The sequence below is a fragment of the Pseudophryne corroboree genome, chromosome 3, assembly GCF_028390025.1.
Source record: "Pseudophryne corroboree isolate aPseCor3 chromosome 3, aPseCor3.hap2, whole genome shotgun sequence".
Taxonomy (NCBI): Eukaryota; Metazoa; Chordata; class Amphibia; order Anura; family Myobatrachidae; genus Pseudophryne; species Pseudophryne corroboree.
Window position 1 is genome coordinate 285,199,946 of NC_086446.1, and position 19,632 is coordinate 285,219,577.

Consider the following 19,632-nt stretch of genomic DNA (forward strand, 5'->3'; position numbering starts at 1 on the left):
CAGCATCCAAGTGCTGCGACCAAACAAGTGCTGCCCCTAGGCATGGGCCTCACGGGCCCTAATGCAGTAGCACCCTTTGTTCGTCGGGAGGCTTGCCACCTAGCAACAGCTGGTGGGTTAGGTGCAAGCCTCCCGACGATCGCTGGAAAGGTATAGTGAAAGAAAACTTTCACTTACCTTTCCACAGCCTGGGGGACGCGGTGACAGAGCCGCGGGTAGCGGCCGCTCCCGGACCCGTTCGCGCGTATTGCGCGCGCACAGCCGGGCACGCGCGCGCACACTGGGCACGTGCGCGCGCACCATATAAGGCGCTAGGCCCCGCCCCCAGTCCAGATTTTACCTCAGCGCTGCAGGATGGAGGACACAGTGTCTGTGTCAGCTACAGACACACTCTTAGTGTCCCCACAGCGCAGCAAGAGAGGCAGGCAGCCTTCTAGGAAAAGCCTAGGAGAAGTTGCTGAAACAACTTCCTCAGATGAGGACATTATATTTAAAAGAAGGAAAATCATTAACCCTGTCAGGTCGGATGACAACAGGGACAGCTCTCAGGAGGGAGAAGTCAGTCAGAATGCTGAGACTCCTTCTCCTCCTGCATATTCTCACAGAGTGGTGAGAAAGTGCACAAGTAAAAAGAAACACACTGACCGTGTTTCTTCTAGAGATGCCTGTTCAGGTAAAAATATCTCTTTCCCAGGTATTGCCAGTGCTTGGAATACCTCTAAGGGCCATAGCAGACCCCCCTCTCCTGCCCACAGCCGACATACATTCCCTGTCACTGATCGGCAACCTGCACAGGACCGCACTCATAAGGGGACTACTCATAGTCATACAACCCCCCTTTCCCACGCATTTAGGGAAACTGGTTACCCTCCAGTAGATTGGGAATCAGAGGAGGTAACCAGGACTAGCGCATCCTCTCGCAGAGGCGAATATAGGCCCTCATTCCGAGTTGTTCGCTCGTTCTTTTTCATCGCATCGCAGCGATTTTCCGCAAACTGCGCATGCGCAATGTTCGCACTGCGACTGCGCCAAGTAAATTTGCTATGCAGTTAGGTATTTTACTCACGGCATTACAAGGTTTTTTTCTTCGTTCTGGTGATCGGAGTGTGATTGACAGGAAGTGGGTGTTTCTGGGCGGAAACTGGCCGTTTTATGGGAGTGTGTGAAAAAACGCTGCCGTTTCTGGGAAAAACGCGGGAGTGGCTGAAGAAACGGGGGAGTGTCTGGGCGAACGCTGGGTGTGTTTGTGACGTCAAACCAGGAACAACAAGCACTGAACTGATCGCACTGGAAGAGTAAGTCTCGAGCTACTCAGAAACTGCACAGAAAAATCTTTTCGCAATATTGCGAATACTTCGTTCGCAATTCTGCTAAGCTAAGATACACTCCCAGAGGGCGGCGGCTTAGCGTGTGTACTGCTGCGAAAAGCGGCTAGCGAACGAACAACTCGGAATGAGGGCCATAGTGACTTGCAGATGGCCCGTGTAGCCTTAGCGGGTAGAATGCCACCTTCTAAAATATATTCAGCCCACTGGGCTCTGAGCGAACGCTCCCAAGTATACAATTTTGCCCAGTTAGCCTTTAGAACGGCATTAGTTAAGGAGGATGACATGGTTCTTCGTAAGCACACTGGCATCCCAGATATTCCGGCCCTATTTGCCCCTGACATTGACCCAGCCTTAACTTCACTCGTGGGGGAAAAAGTCCAGAGTGACACTATGGATAAATTGCTAAGAAAAATCCAATTTAAGGTTTCAGACGCCGCCGGTCCTTTATTATTTGTCCTTGACAAAGCAGAAAAAGAAGGCGTCTCAGGGGGCTCCCTAGATTCCCTGGTAGCTTCTAAAATGGCACTCATAAAGGCTATTAGTAGGGCTACCTTAATAATTGGTCAGACATTTGATTTCATATCGAACTCACGTAGAACTCGCTGGCTAGCTAATGCAGGGCTAACTAACCTAGCACCCAGACCAGTAGATCTCCCCAATCTGATAGATTCTGACCTTTTCGGACCCAATTTCATAGACGAAGTGAAGGTACGCTATAAAGCTCGCAAATCCTTTGCGGACCTTAAAGGACCTCAGCCTTCCAGGCGGCCCTTTCATCAGGAGGTTCGTCCTGCGGGAGCCAGCAGCTCGACCCGAGACTACAGAGGCGCTCCCAGAGCTCACAGAGGTGGCCCTTCCCGAACACGGACCGCAAGAGGCGCAGGGTCCGGCGGCACATACGCCCTCAGGAAAGACAGAGGATACGGTAAGTCACTTTACTTTGCAACCTCCTCCTTGTCTTTCCCAGGCAATAGCCTCCTGGAGGCAGATTACCACAGACAGGTGGTTGCTAAAAATCATGGAAAAAGGTTTATCCCTTCCCCTTTTACATTTTCCACGACAAATTTTCCCCTGCTCAAAAAACGCCAGTCCGTTATTAGATGGAGTACTGTCCCTTGCCCTACAGTTAGGCAAGATAGAGTTGGCAGACACTTCCACAAGAGGCTGGGTCAGTCACCTTTTTCCCGTCAGGAAACAGGACGGTTCATACAGACCAGTCTTAAATGTCAAATCTCTCAACCGACACATAAAACCTCGCTTTTTCCGTATGGAGGGCTTAGCCGACATACCTTTCCTACTAACAAGGAACGATTTCTGTATCAAAATAGACCTCAAGGAGGCCTTTCACACAATTCAAATGCACCCAAACCACAGAAGACTTCTAAGGTTCCTGTGGAAAGACGTTCTCTATCAGTGGACTGTCATGGTTTTCGGCCATTCCAACGCTCCCTACACGTTCACTCGTCTTATGAAAGCAGTGATCTCTCACCTACGCCAGAGAACGATCCGTTGCATAATCTACCTAGACGACTTGTTAGTAGTCCATGCAGACCAGAAAACCCTTCTGCTTCACAAAGAACTAATTCTTTCTCTCCTCCAGAACCTAGGGTTTACAATAAATTACGACAAGTCCATATTAACACCCACCCAGTCAATTGTTTTTCTGGGTTTCTTACTAGATACCCCTTCTTTCTCGATAGCAGTTCCCCCAGACAAGTGGAGAGACATTCAAGATTTCGTAACTCGAACCCTGAAACACCGTTTCTCGCTGAGAGACTTGGCCAGAGTCATAGGGAAGATGAGATCTTTAGATCCTGGTTTTCTCCATGCTCCCCTTGTCTGCAGACACTCTCAGATTCTTCTTTCAGCTCTCCTTCGTCAGGGATGGACTTGGTCAGACAAGATCATCTTGACACCATTGGTTCTCAAAGAGATTCGCAGTTGGAGGGACCTTCGGCTACCACCCCCCAGGCCTCTCCTACCTCCTCCTCCAGACATTGTCATCACATCAGATGCGTCCCTCTCGGGTTGGGGAGCATTTACAAGAGACCGAGCGGTAAGGGGAAGATGGTCCACTCAAGAATCGACAGCGCACATCAATCTATTAGATTTGAAGGCGGCGAAGTTAGCACTTTCCTCTCTAGTTCCCCCGACCTTCCAGGACAACTCAGTTCTTCTATGTCTAGACAACAGGACTGCAGTGTCCTACCTCAACAGAATGGGGGGCACTCGATCCCTGACACTCTGTCAAGAAGCTATAGACATCTGGAACTGGGCGGTGGAAAGATCCATACTCCTCTCTGCAACATATATCCCAGGAGAGCTAAACGAATTAGTCGACTCCTTATCCAGGAAGAAATTAACACTGGATCGGGTGACTCTGAGACCGAAAATTTTCACCAGTATCGTGAGAACCTTTGGTCAACCGCAAGTAGACCTGTTTGCAACTCCATCGAACACACAGGTCCCAACCTTCGTGTCCAAAATCTGGACTCAAGGGGCTCTCCACTCGGATGCAATGTCCTTTCCGTGGACAGATCTAGTTCTCCCATATGCTTTCCCTCCCCCAGCTATGCTACTGAAGGTACTTCACAAGATCAAGACAGACAGAGTACCTTAACTCGTCTTGGTTTACCCCGTTTGGCCTTCCCGAGTTTGGTTCCCCTTGATCAACCCTCTTCGCAAGGGACCCAAGCTTCCCCTAGGCATGTCCAAGGATTGTTTCCAAGGGACTCCCGACCTCCTTCAGGAACTTCCACATTGCATGTGGATAGCGACATTACTTGGTTGCTGACCACTACTAACCTTTCGACCGCCTCAGTAACCTTGATCAATGCTTCCCTTAGACCCAGAACAAAATCCAGGTACCAGTCCATCATAAATGAGTTTATGTCTTGGCAAGCTTCTAAAAATCTTCCTTCGGCTTCTTTTTCCGAACCTAACTTAGCGATAGACTTCCTAGCCGTTAAGTTTGAGTCAGGCCTGGCATCCGCCACCATACGGTCTTATGGCTCAGCCCTAGCTCTTCTCATTCCAGAGCTTACGGAAAACAAGATGTACCTTAGATTACTCAAAGGTATCTTCTTGTCTAGGCCTCCATGTCCGCGATATTCTTCCACGTGGGACATTAATCCTTTCTTAAATTATTTAGCCACAATACCTTCAGATTCCGACATCTCCAATCTTTCAAGAAAACTGGCTTCCCTACTAGCACTAGCTTTCGCAGCCAGAGGAGCCGAACTTTCCTTAATAGACACATCCGAACCCTGGATGACAACCACTCCAATGGGATTCCATATCGTCCTTAAAGGTCACACAAAAACCAGTTCCATTCAAAACCCTTTGGTAGAGTTTGACCTAGTCAGTGACCAGTCAGACACGGATCTTTGCATAGTTCAGTGCTTATCCGCTTATCTCACAACAACAGCTCCATGGAGAGATAACATTTCTAACCTTTTTATCACATGCCGAAAGCCTTTTCGTCCGGCTAGACCCTCTACAATCAGAGGATGGATAGTTTCTGCCATGCAAAGCTCAGGAACAGATACCTCCATTTTCAAGGGACACTCCATCCGTGGAGCCGCTGTCACATCGGCAGCGGCGAGAGGCTTAACCTTACAATCCATAATGCAGGCCGCACGTTGGTCATCCACTCATACCTTCGTGAAACATTATTGGAGGCCTTCTGATACTCAAAGGATAGAATTCATTAGAGCAACCACCAGGTATGTGGTAGTCTACCCACCAGCTGTTGCTAGGTGGCAAGCCTCCCGACGAACAAACACTAGTTTGCAGGAATCTATGACCTGCAAACTCTCTTTGTTCTAGGGAATAGGATTGCCACCTAGCAACAGCTCCCACCCTACCCACCCTATACCTTGCTAGGTCTGTTGGTTGTAATCTCTAACAACAGTCATTAATTATGCCTATTTATCTCTTTGAATTTCAGGCGCTCCGAAAGGTCCGAAGAAGCAGCCGCAGACGCAGCAACCTAAAGATCAAAAATAGCCTTACAAGTATCTTTGTTAAGCTCTGCAAGTTGCAGGAGTTTTGCTTTTATGCTAATATCACAGCAGCATAACAGTTCCTTCTTGACCATCGCCAGTTGTTTTTTCTGATCACCTGTATTACTGTTGAAGGGTTTCTAGTAAACACATTTCGTTTCTGCATATATATGGTCTCCGGTGTCCTTTGTTACTAGGTTACAGGAGCTAGGGTGATCTTACCCCCTTTAAAAAAAAATTTAAAAAAATTACTCTCTTGTTCTAGTTGGGATTGCCATCTGTAAGCTTCCGTAAAATCTGAACTGGGGGCGGGGCCTAGCACCTTATATGGTGCGCGCGCACGTGACCAGTGTGCGGGCGCGTGCCCGGCTGAGCACGCGCGCTCCCGTGACGTGCGCGATGCGCGCGAACAGGTCCGGGAGCGGCCGCTACCCGCGGCTCTGTCCCCGCGTTTCCCAGGCTGTGGAAAGGTAAGTGAAACTTTTCTTTCACTATACCTTTCCAGCGATCGTCGGGAGGCTTGCACCTAACCCATCAGCTGTTGCTAGGTGGCAATCCTATTCCCTAGAACAAAGAGAGTTTGCAGGTCATAGATTCCTGCAAACTAGTGTTTGCACCCACTGTAGTTAGGGCCCATGAATAGCAACATAGAAATGCCAGTCAGTGACTAATGATTGCTTTAGTGTTGGAGGCTGAAAATGCTAACAATAGCCTTCTGTATTAATTGTTCCACAGCTGTGACATGATAATCTAATTTGGACAAGGTCATCTTTACCTTATGTTTCATATTATTGTGCGTAATTTGTTTGTCTCATGATCCACTCAATGTACAGTTCTGCGATGTATGTCTAAAAAATAAAGTTTCAACATATAAATCCATTGTAAGCCAATCTCTATTAGTTTGTCTCTGACCACCTCTCTGTATTTTTTACAGGATGAGAAGAACCAGATGATGACGACTAATGTCTGGGTCAAACAGGTGAGAGACGTAGGCAACCTCCAGCTATTGTGGAACTTTGGACCAGCATGCTTTGCAAGCTAGAGGCTGAGGTGTACTGCTTCAAAAACAGCTGGAGATCAGCAGCTAGCCTGTACAAAGTCATTCTGGTATTCCGGACTATAGATCTACACTAAAAAGGTCTACAGTCAATAGGTCTACCACTAATGGCAGACATGCCTAAGATCGACAGGGTCAAAAGGTCGACATGTAAAAAGAAGACAGTTCTAAAGGTCAACAGGGTCAAAAGGTCGACATGACAGTGAAAAAAATAAAAAACTTTGAAAATAAAAAACTTTGTCTACCACACAAAGTTTTTCATTTAAAAAAAATGTTTTCTACTTTTTCATACCTTACCATCCACGTGGACTATGATTGGGAATAGTAACCTGTGACAAGCGCAGCGGAAGTGGAGCGGGGAACCTTGTCCTTCGCTCGCCATGCACTAATGGGGCTTGTTTTTTTTTAAACAAAAAAGTCGAATTGATTTGAGGGAGCCAAGAGGAGGAGACGGATTGGGGGGGGGGGGGGACAGGGGGGAGCTGCGGAGAGATGGGGGAGAGTAGTGCTACAGCAGCATTGTAGGAGGATATGGCACCGCCACCAGACCTCACGGCAGCGTCCACCCGGCTCCAGCAAACGAGATCTTGCTTGCTGGAGCCAGGTGGGCGCTGCCGTGAGCGGCGGCTGTGACACATCCTCCTGCATATGCTGTGCTGTAGCGCTGCTCTCCCCCGTTTCCCAGCGGCTCTCCCCTGTCTCTTCCTCTCCTCCTCTCAGATCCCTCATCTCAATCCGACTTTTTTTAAAGTCTGATTGAGATGGTCGAAAACAGGGCCAAAACCTGTTGAATTTAGTCCCATTTCCGACAGAAGCACGCGGATCGGCAGCTATTCCACCGATCCACGTGCTTTCCGACAAGTCAAATTCCCCGACTTGTCAGATAAAAAATCCGGGGACTGAATAGGTTGGAACCCCTTCCGACCTGAAAAAGTCGTAAACTGCTGTCTTTTCGACTTTGTGAATATACCCCATAGAAGCTGGAACAGGGCATCCCTGACCCACATAGGTCATAGCCAAACTTGCACAGTGGTGCTGCAATGCCACTACAGTCCCCGAGCCTCACATAAAGCTAACAAGAGCAGTACTTTACAAAAAAAGTAGAAATATAGAAATTAAAGAAGAGTGTGGTAATAAAGTGTTATCAGATTGGACTTTGAAGCAACATTTAACTCTTTCCATCATGTGCATGTAGAGGTGTATTTGCAAACCCACAATACTAGACATTGATACCCCTTTTACACAGAAACTGAAATTACCGGGTGAAGCAGTTCTACCCGGTAATTTCACTAAAAACACGGGTCCTTTTTCTGTGTGAAAAGATCAGCCCAGGTTAAAATTCCCGGGACTTTGACCCAGGAATTTACCAGGGTTAGAGACACAAAGATTTCGACCCGGTTTGACCTTTTCACATAGACAAAATACCCGTGTTAATCCCCAAATTACACCCCCAAATTCTTGACCCAGTAATTTGCTTCTTGGTGTGAAAGGGGGGGGGGGGGGTAGACAGAGCCCGGCAACATGATGCAGCACTGACATGCTGGGTAATTGCCGAGTTTTCTTTCTGAAAAGGGTATGAATGATTTCTAGGGACTTTCTTATTTACTTACTAGGCGGTAACTGTGAAATGTTCTGGATGTGCGTACAAATAATGAAACCTGCATGGCAACACTTTTGTTGTTCATAAATGACCCACAACAAGATTAGGATGAGGCTTTAATGACGGGAATTGCCGCACTGCGGAGCAGGTAGCAGGGCCATTATAATGCAAATTGCATCGCCGTACACCCTGCATTTGTCTCTATGATCACATCTAAGGGTGTTTAAATTCTGAATAATCACAACAGCGGCAACAATAACAATTTAAGGCTGAGATATTGTATAGAAGTAAATTGGTTTTCACATAAATGCCATATATTGTTAATATCGCTGCCAATTGAAATCTCCCACTTGCTACAAAAAAAATAATTGTAGTATTGAGGATGAGTATAGTTATCCCTGGCTAGATATATATATTTTATATGGCACCATAAGGGATCCGCAGCGCCCATTACTGAGTACATAAACAAATGAGCAAAACAAGAAAAAAGCACTACAGTTTAAGACAATGTAGGACTTTCCCTTGTTAAATTTTATCTGGACCGCCTACATTTTTTAGTCTACCATATATGACACAATGTTCTAAATTAAGACACCATTGGGCGCTTAAACCCTTATACCTCACTACCATATATATATCCCTCACTACCATATATATTATATATTAGTCCAGGGAGGGCTGTTACTCCATTTAAAATCCACAACTCGGAAGGGTGCTTGGCTTAGACAGACAACAGCATGTTCCTATTGTCGGCATTCCCATAACTTGCAACTTCTTAATAAATCCACTGGAACCGGGTATCTATTGTAATGTTTCATGAATTTAATATGATGAGAAGATTAAATTAACACATTGAAATAGATAAGAAGCTGCAAGTGTGGGAACATACTGTTGTGTATACACTGAAGTGCCAAAAGTCATGGGACAAGTGCCTAGTATTGTGTAGGGGTGGTCTTCTGTATGCTGAATGTCGGGATCCCGGCACACAGTATACCGGCGCCGGAATCCCGACACCCAGCATACCGACAACTATTCTCCCTCGTGGGGGTCCACAACCCCCCTGGAGGGAGAATAAAATAGTGTGGTGCGCGTAGCGCGCCACCGTGCCCGCAGCGTGGCGAGCGCAGCAAGCCCACAAGGGACTCCTTTGCGCTCGCCACGCTGTCGGTATGCCGGCGGTCGGGCTTCCGGCGCCAGTATGCTGGTCGCCGGGAACCCGAGCGCCGGCATACCGTACTACACCTTTGTGTAGGACCCCCTCTTGCCCGGCGAAGTGCAGCAACTCGATGTAGCAACAATTCCACAAGTAAACGGCAGACCTCTGAAGAAATATTGACTTATGTCATCTGGATAGCTTCCCAAAGCTCCCTGATAATTATAGGTGCAGTATCTTGGGTGCGAATGGACCTCTCCACCATGTCTCATAAATGCTCGATTGAGTTGATGTGGTCATCAGGACTCTCCAGAATGCTCCTCAAACCAATTATGAACAACTTGGAAATGATGACATGGGGCATTTTTCTGCTGAAATTTTCCATCATTGTGGGGGTACATGAAGTCCATGAAGGACTGTAAATGTAGCAGTTTCCAGTCTATGACACATTCAGATGGACCAGTGGAGCCAACCGATGCCACGTGAACACAACCCACACATTTATTAAACCACCACCAACCTGCACTGTGCTTTGTTGACAACTGGGGTCCATGGCCTCATGGGTCTGCGCCAGTGGCGTCAGAAGGCGGGTGCGGGGGGTGCGGCCCGCACCCGGGTGTGACACCTGGAGGGGGTGACACCAAATGTCAGCTCCTCCGCAGTGACAGGAGCCAGGTGCTGCAGTGTGAAATTCCGTTACAGCACCCGGCTCCTGTCATAGCAGAGGAGCCGACAGCACACTGAGACCGTCTCTGGGGGAAGCCCAGCATCTCCGGAGATGCTGGGCACGCCCCCAGAGTGACGATCCCGGTATCCCCGCGAAGCCACGCCCCCTAGCTGTAAGGCCACGCCCCCCTTTTTGCCGCGATCGCGGCAGTACATCAGGGGTGCGCACCGGGTGTCACCACACCTGGTGACGCCTCTGGTCTGCGCCACACCCAAACACTACCATCAGCCCAAAACAAATGGAACAATTACTCATTGGACCACACCACAAGTTGCCAGTCCTTTAGGGTCCAATCAGCAACATCACAATCCCAGGTGAGGCACTGTATCTGGTCATAGTGTTAACAAAAGGCACTTTGGTGGGTCTTTTGCTTCCATATCCCATGGAAGCTAAAGAATGCTACACTTACCTGCTGTATGTGCGTCTGGCACCTCCTGCATTGAATGTGGATATGTTTTGAGCCAGTGTTGCTTATCTGTTACCACGGACAATTCTGGCCAGATGCTGCTGGTCATTAAGTACCCGTGGTCGGCCAGTGCACTGTGGGTACAAATGCTTTCCATGAGGTATTCCCAGCAAACACGTGACATCGTAGATCGAGGAATGTTGAATGTCCAAACATCTAACATTGGAAATTAATGTTCCATCCATTGGGCACCCACTCAGGGATGTATCTAGGGGTCCAAGCGCCCCTGGCAAAGTAAGGGGCTGGCGCCCAGCCCCCTCTACATACATTTGAAATAAGGTGTGAGTATTGGAAATGGGGCATGGTCTTGTGGGGGAAGAGCGTGGACACAATAGTACTTCCAAATCAAATTATGCCACACAGTAGTATCCCTTTTTTCACATTACACCGCACAGTAGTGTCTCATATTCACGTTACACCATCCCTCCTCCCTAATCCACCCTTCCCAAAGCCTGACCCTAACCCGCCTCCCCCGCCAGCCTCTTCAGTGGTGCCTAACCCTAACCCACCCTTCCTAATCTCCCTCCCTGCAGACTAACCCTAACCCTCCCACCCTCGCAGCCTAACACTAACCCTCTCACGTGGCTTGCAAGTGGAGACTTTGGCACCAACTCGATACGGATTTTGGCATTCTGTATCGCTATCTATGTTGGGATGCCAGCATCAGCATTCCAAGCAGTTTCGGGATGCTGGCGTCAGCTTTCCGACCGCCGGGATGCCAAATGCCGACATCTTGACTGCATCCCGAATGAAATGCTAATGAAATGCTGTGAGATGAGCCTCAAATGGACCCAGCCATTAACCAAACACCATTAGTTGGATGGTAGAAGTGCTTCCTGTTAGAAGAAACATCAGGGTGCCATCACTTCCAAGATAAAATGATCAATTATACAATTAACTGAACCTTGAACCTGGCCTTGAAATAGGTAAGATTTGTATTTTCTTTATTGCACTCAACAAGTTAAAGTTTTCAATACTTACTACTTACATCTAACATGAAGGAAAATCATGTAGTTTTCCAGGTACTACAGTCCCTTCTCCCAAACACTGACACTTTATTATTATCTTCAACAACAAATAGATCTATAGTACTGTGCTATATAACAATTGCTGTGTACCTGGTGAGAGTCTGTTACTGCCGGCGTGTCCATCAGCACCGCACTGCACTAGTGATCAGACTAGTGTCCGGCAGCACCGCACTTGTAATCAGACTCAAAATAAACTACAGTTCCCATTAGCTCCCAGCAACAAGGGCTGCTAGGAGCTGTAGTTTATTTTGAGTATGATTACAAGTGCTGTGCTGCTGGACATGGGCGCCGCTCCAGCAGTAACAGACTCTTACCAGGTACAGTTAGAGATGAGCGGGTTCGGTTTCTCTGAATCCGAACCCGCCAGAACTTCATGTTTTTTTTCACGGGTCCGAGCGACTCGGATCTTCCCGCCTTGCTCGGTTAACCCGAGCGCGCCCGAACGTCATCATGACGCTGTCGGATTCTCGCGAGGCTCGGATTCTATCGCGAGACTCGGATTCTATATAAGGAGCCGCGCGTCACCGCCATTTTCACACGTGCATTGAGATTGATAGGGAGAGGACGTGGCTGGCGTCCTCTCCATTTAGATTATAAGAGACTGAGAGAGATTTACTGGAGCTGACTAGGAGGAGTACTGTTACTGTAGAAGTGTAGAGACTGAGTGGAGAGAGTTTACTAGTGAGGACAGTGCAGTTTACTTTATAATCCGTTCTCTGCCTGAAAAAAGCGATACACAGCACACAGTGACTCAGTCACATACCATATCTGTGTGCACTGCTCAGGCTCAGGCCAGTGTGCTGCATCATCTATTATCTATATATAATATTATATATATATCTGTCTGACTGCTCAGCTCACACAGCTTATAATTGTGGGGGAGACTGGGGAGCACTACTGCAGTGCCAGTTATAGGTTATAGCAGGAGCCAGGAGTACATAATATATTATATAGTGAGTGACCACCAGACACACAGTGCAGTTTATTTAATATATCCGTTCTCTGCCTGAAAAAAGCGATACACACAGTGACTCAGTCAGTCACATACCATATCTGTGTGCACTGCTCAGGCTCAGGCCAGTGTGCTGCATCATCTATATATATTATATATCTGTCTGACTGCTCAGCTCACACAGCTTATAATTGTGGGGGAGACTGGGGAGCACTACTGCAGTGCCAGTTATAGGTTATAGCAGGAGCCAGGAGTACATAATATTATATTAAAATTAAACAGTGCACACTTTTGCTGCAGGAGTGCCACTGCCAGTGTGACTAGTGACCAGTGACCTGACCACCAGTATATATAATATTAGTAGTATACTATCTCTTTATCAACCAGTCTATATTAGCAGCAGACACAGTACAGTGCGGTAGTTCACGGCTGTGGCTACCTCTGTGTCGGCACTCGGCAGCCCGTCCATAATTGTATATACCACCTAACCGTGTTTTTTTTTTCTTTCTTTATACATACATACTAGTTACGAGTATACTATCTCTTTATCAACCAGTCTATATATTAGCAGCAGACACAGTACAGTGCGGTAGTTCACGGCTGTGGCTACCTCTGTGTCGGCACTCGGCAGCCCGTCCATAATTGTATATACCACCTAACCGTGTTTTTTTTTTCTTTCTTTATAGTCATACTAGTTACGAGTATACTATCTCTTTATCAACCAGTCTATATTAGCAGCAGACACAGTACAGTGCGGTAGTTCACGGCTGTGGCTACCTCTGTGTCGGCACTCGGCAGCCCGTCCATAATTGTATATACCACCTAACCGTGGTTTTTTTTTCTTTCTTTATACATACATACTAGTTACGAGTATACTATCTCTTTATCAACCAGTCTATATTAGCAGCAGACACAGTACAGTGCGGTAGTTCACGGCTGTGGCTACCTCTGTGTCGGCACTCGGCAGCCCGTCCATAATTGTATATACCACCTAACCGTGGTTTTTTTTTTCTTTCTTTATACATACATACTAGTTACGAGTATACTATCTCTTTATCAACCAGTCTATATATTAGCAGCAGACACAGTACAGTGCGGTAGTTCACGGCTGTGGCTACCTCTGTGTCGGCACTCGGCAGCCCGTCCATAATTGTATATACCACCTAACCGTGGTTTTTTTTTCTTTCTTTATACATACATACTAGTTACGAGTATACTATCTCTTTATCAACCAGTCTATATTAGCAGCAGACACAGTACAGTGCGGTAGTTCACGGCTGTGGCTACCTCTGTGTCGGCACTCGGCAGCCCGTCCATAATTGTATATACCACCTAACCGTGTTTTTTTTTTCTTTCTTTATACATACATACTAGTTACGAGTATACTATCTCTTTATCAACCAGTCTATATTAGCAGCAGACACAGTACAGTGCGGTAGTTCACGGCTGTGGCTACCTCTGTGTCGGCACTCGGCAGCCCGTCCATAATTGTATATACCACCTAACCGTGGTTTTTTTTTCTTTCTTTATACATACATACTAGTTACGAGTATACTATCTCTTTATCAACCAGTCTATATATTAGCAGCAGACACAGTACAGTGCGGTAGTTCACGGCTGTGGCTACCTCTGTGTCGGCACTCGGCAGCCCGTCCATAATTGTATATACCACCTAACCGTGGTTTTTTTTTCTTTATTTATAGTCATACTAGTTACGAGTATACTATCTCTTTATCAACCAGTCTATATTAGCAGCAGACACAGTACAGTGCGGTAGTTCACGGCTGTGGCTACCTCTGTGTCGGCACTCGGCAGCCCGTCCATAATTGTATATACCACCTAACCGTGGTTTTTTTTTCTTTCTTTATACATACATACTAGTTACGAGTATACTATCTCTTTATCAACCAGTCTATATTAGCAGCAGACACAGTACAGTGCGGTAGTTCACGGCTGTGGCTACCTCTGTGTCGGCACTCGGCAGCCCGTCCATAATTGTATATACCACCTAACCGTGGTTTTTTTTTCTTTCTTTATACATACATACTAGTTACGAGTATACTATCTCTTTATCAACCAGTCTATATATTAGCAGCAGACACAGTACAGTGCGGTAGTTCACGGCTGTGGCTACCTCTGTGTCGGCACTCGGCAGCCCGTCCATAATTGTATATACCACCTAACCGTGGTTTTTTTTTCTTTCTTTATACATACATACTAGTTACGAGTATACTATCTCTTTATCAACCAGTCTATATATTAGCAGCAGACACAGTACAGTGCGGTAGTTCACGGCTGTGGCTACCTCTGTGTCGGCACTCGGCAGCCCGTCCATAATTGTATATACCACCTAACCGTGGTTTTTTTTTCTTTCTTTATACATACATACTAGTTACGAGTATACTATCTCTTTATCAACCAGTCTATATATTAGCAGCAGACACAGTACAGTGCGGTAGTTCACGGCTGTGGCTACCTCTGTGTCGGCACTCGGCAGCCCGTCCATAATTGTATACTAGTATCCAATCCATCCATCTCCATTGTTTACCTGAGGTGCCTTTTAGTTGTGCCTATTAAAATATGGAGAACAAAAATGTTGAGGTTCCAAAATTAGGGAAAGATCAAGATCCACTTCCACCTCGTGCTGAAGCTGCTGCCACTAGTCATGGCCGAGACGATGAAATGCCAGCAACGTCGTCTGCCAAGGCCGATGCCCAATGTCATAGTACAGAGCATGTCAAATCCAAAACACCAAATATCAGTAAAAAAAGGACTCCAAAACCTAAAATAAAATTGTCGGAGGAGAAGCGTAAACTTGCCAATATGCCATTTACCACACGGAGTGGCAAGGAACGGCTGAGGCCCTGGCCTATGTTCATGGCTAGTGGTTCAGCTTCACATAAGGATGGAAGCACTCAGCCTCTCGCTAGAAAAATGAAAAGACTCAAGCTGGCAAAAGCAGCACAGCAAAGAACTGTGCATTCTTCGAAATCCCAAATCCACAAGGAGAGTCCAATTGTGTCGGTTGCGATGCCTGACCTTCCCAACACTGGACGTGAAGAGCATGCGCCTTCCACCATTTGCACGCCCCCTGCAAGTGCTGGAAGGAGCACCCGCAGTCCAGTTCCTGATAGTCAGATTGAAGATGTCAGTGTTGAAGTACACCAGGATGAGGAGGATATGGGTGTTGCTGGCGCTGGGGAGGAAATTGACCAGGAGGATTCTGATGGTGAGGTGGTTTGTTTAAGTCAGGCACCCGGGGAGACACCTGTTGTCCGTGGGAGGAATATGGCCGTTGACATGCCAGGTGAAAATACCAAAAAAATCAGCTCTTCGGTGTGGAGGTATTTCACCAGAAATGCGGACAACAGGTGTCAAGCCGTGTGTTCCCTTTGTCAAGCTGTAATAAGTAGGGGTAAGGACGTTAACCACCTCGGAACATCCTCCCTTATACGTCACCTGCAGCGCATTCATAATAAGTCAGTGACAAGTTCAAAAACTTTGGGTGACAGCGGAAGCAGTCCACTGACCAGTAAATCCCTTCCTCTTGTAACCAAGCTCACGCAAACCACCCCACCAACTCCCTCAGTGTCAATTTCCTCCTTCCCCAGGAATGCCAATAGTCCTGCAGGCCATGTCACTGGCAATTCTGACGAGTCCTCTCCTGCCTGGGATTCCTCCGATGCATCCTTGCGTGTAACGCCTACTGCTGCTGGCGCTGCTGTTGTTGCCGCTGGGAGTCGATGGTCATCCCAGAGGGGAAGTCGTAAGCCCACTTGTACTACTTCCAGTAAGCAATTGACTGTTCAACAGTCCTTTGCGAGGAAGATGAAATATCACAGCAGTCATCCTACTGCAAAGCGGATAACTGAGGCCTTGACAACTATGTTGGTGTTAGACGTGCGTCCGGTATCCGCCGTTAGTTCACAGGGAACTAGACAATTTATTGAGGCAGTGTGCCCCCGTTACCAAATACCATCTAGGTTCCACTTCTCTAGGCAGGCGATACCGAGAATGTACACGGACGTCAGAAAAAGACTCACCAGTGTCCTAAAAAATGCAGTTGTACCCAATGTCCACTTAACCACGGACATGTGGACAAGTGGAGCAGGGCAGGGTCAGGACTATATGACTGTGACAGCCCACTGGGTAGATGTATGGACTCCCGCCGCAAGAACAGCAGCGGCGGCACCAGTAGCAGCATCTCGCAAACGCCAACTCTTTCCTAGGCAGGCTACGCTTTGTATCACCGCTTTCCAGAATACGCACACAGCTGAAAACCTCTTACGGCAACTGAGGAAGATCATCGCGGAATGGCTTACCCCAATTGGACTCTCCTGTGGATTTGTGGCATCGGACAACGCCAGCAATATTGTGTGTGCATTAAATATGGGCAAATTCCAGCACGTCCCATGTTTTGCACATACCTTGAATTTGGTGGTGCAGAATTTTTTAAAAAACGACAGGGGCGTGCAAGAGATGCTGTCGGTGGCCAGAAAAATTGCGGGACACTTTCGGCGTACAGGCACCACGTACAGAAGACTGGAGTACCACCAAAAACTACTGAACCTGCCCTGCCATCATCTGAAGCAAGAAGTGGTAACGAGGTGGAATTCAAACCTCTATATGCTTCAGAGGTTGGAGGAGCAGCAAAAGGCCATTCAAGCCTATACAATTGAGCACGATATAGGAGGTGGAATGCACCTGTCTCAAGTGCAGTGGAGAATGATTTCAACGTTGTGCAAGGTTCTGATGCCCTTTGAACTTGCCACACGTGAAGTCAGTTCAGACACTGCCAGCCTGAGTCAGGTCATTCCCCTCATCAGGCTTTTGCAGAAGAAGCTGGAGGCATTGAAGAAGGAGCTAAAAGGGAGCGATTCCGCTAGGCATGTGGGACTTGTGGATGCAGCCCTTAATTCGCTTAACAAGGATTCACGGGTGGTCAATCTGTTGAAATCAGAGCACTACATTTTGGCCACCGTGCTCGATCCTAGATTTAAAGCCTACCTTGGATCTCTCTTTCCGGCAGACACAAGTCTGCTGGGGTTGAAAGACCTGCTGGTGACAAAATTGTCAAGTCAAGCGGAACGCGACCTGTCAACATCTCCTCCTTCACATTCTCCCGCAACTGGGGGTGCGAGGAAAAGGCTCAGAATTCCGAGCCCACCCGCTGGCGGTGATGCAGGGCAGTCTGGAGCGACTGCTGATGCTGACATCTGGTCCGGACTGAAGGACCTGACAACGATTACGGACATGTCGTCTACTGTCACTGCATATGATTCTCTCAACATTGATAGAATGGTGGAGGATTATATGAGTGACCGCATCCAAGTAGGCACGTCACACAGTCCGTACTTATACTGGCAGGAAAAAGAGGCAATTTGGAGGCCCTTGCACAAACTGGCTTTATTCTACCTAAGTTGCCCTCCCACAAGTGTGTACTCCGAAAGAGTGTTTAGTGCCGCCGCTCACCTTGTCAGCAATCGGCGTACGAGGTTACATCCAGAAAATGTGGAGAAGATGATGTTCATTAAAATGAATTATAATCAATTCCTCCGCGGAGACATTGACCAGCAGCAATTGCCTCCACAAAGTACACAGGGAGCTGAGATGGTGGATTCCAGTGGGGACGAATTGATAATCTGTGAGGAGGGGGATGTACACGGTGATATATCGGAGGGTGAAGATGAGGTGGACATCTTGCCTCTGTAGAGCCAGTTTGTGCAAGGAGAGATTAATTGCTTCTTTTTTGGTGGGGGTCCAAACCAACCCGTCATATCAGTCACAGTCGTGTGGCAGACCCTGTCACTGAAATGATGGGTTGGTTAAAGTGTGCATGTCCTGTTTTGTTTATACAACATAAGGGTGGGTGGGAGGGCCCAAGGACAATTCCATCTTGCACCTCTTTTTTCTTTTCTTTTTCTTTGCATCATGTGCTGATTGGGGAGGGTTTTTTGGAAGGGACATCCTGCGTGACACTGCAGTGCCACTCCTAGATGGGCCCGGTGTTTGTGTCGGCCACTAGGGTCGCTAATCTTACTCACACAGTCAGCTACCTCATTGCGCCTCTTTTTTTCTTTGCGTCATGTGCTGTTTGGGGAGGGTTTTTTGGAAGGGACATCCTGCGTGACACTGCAGTGCCACTCCTAGATGGGCCCGGTGTTTGTGTCGGCCACTAGGGTCGCTAATCTTACTCACACAGCTACCTCATTGCGCCTCTTTTTTTCTTTGCGTCATGTGCTGTTTGGGGAGGGTTTTTTGGAAGGGACATCCTGCGTGACACTGCAGTGCCACTCCTAGATGGGCCCGGTGTTTGTGTCGGCCACTAGGGTCGCTAATCTTACTCACACAGCTACCTCATTGCGCCTCTTTTTTTCTTTGCGTCATGTGCTGTTTGGGGAGGGTTTTTTGGAAGGGCCATCCTGCGTGACACTGCAGTGCCACTCCTAGATGGGCCCGGTGTTTGTGTCGGCCACTAGGGTCGCTAATCTTACTCACACAGCTACCTCATTGCGCCTCTTTTTTTCTTTGCGTCATGTGCTGTTTGGGGAGGGTTTTTTGGAAGGGACATCCTGCGTGACACTGCAGTGCCACTCCTAGATGGGCCCGGTGTTTGTGTCGGCCACTAGGGTCGCTTATCTTACTCACACAGCGACCTCGGTGCAAATTTTAGGACTAAAAATAATATTGTGAGGTGTGAGGTATTCAGAATAGACTGAAAATGAGTGTAAATTATGGTTTTTGAGGTTAATAATACTTTGGGATCAAAATGACCCCCAAATTCTATGATTTAAGCTGTTTTTTAGTGTTTTTTGAAAAAAACACCCGAATCCAAAACACACCCGAATCCGACAAAAAAAATTCGGTGAGGTTTTGCCAAAACGTGTTCGAACCCAAAACACGGCCGCGGAACCGAACCCAAAACCAAAACACAAAACCCGAAAAATTTCAGGCGCTCATCTCTAGGTACAGTCTGATAGTACTACTTTTCTACCCTTTGGCCCCGGGTGGCACCGTCAGGCGGCGCCCCCTCCTTGCCTGGCGCCCCTGGCGAGTGCCATCCTGGCCAATGGGTGGATACACCCCTGCACCCACTATCATACCCTGTTCAAATTCCGATAATTCATGTTGTCTTGCCAATGTCAGATTACAACTGATGCAGATCTGGCCATTTACAAGACATCACAGTATTGTGACGCCACCTACAGTCACCTTTTACATACCTTTATCCCATGACTTTTGGCACTTTCATGGAGTTTCCTGCAAATATTATTTGATAAATAGTCCCCAATGTGTGCTGAAGCAGTATCCAGATTA

General features: G+C 47.4%; 1 protein-coding gene across 1 annotated transcript in view; it reads left to right on the top strand.

The window, feature by feature from the left end:
* Positions 1–19,632, top strand: part of CHRNA4 (cholinergic receptor nicotinic alpha 4 subunit) — a 140,643-nt gene that overhangs the window by 56,941 nt on the left and 64,070 nt on the right. Inside the window, exon 3 of the mRNA XM_063959240.1 lies at positions 6,267–6,311. Within this exon, the coding sequence (XP_063815310.1) occupies positions 6,267–6,311 (45 nt within the window). The remainder of the gene's footprint in view (positions 1–6,266; positions 6,312–19,632) is intronic.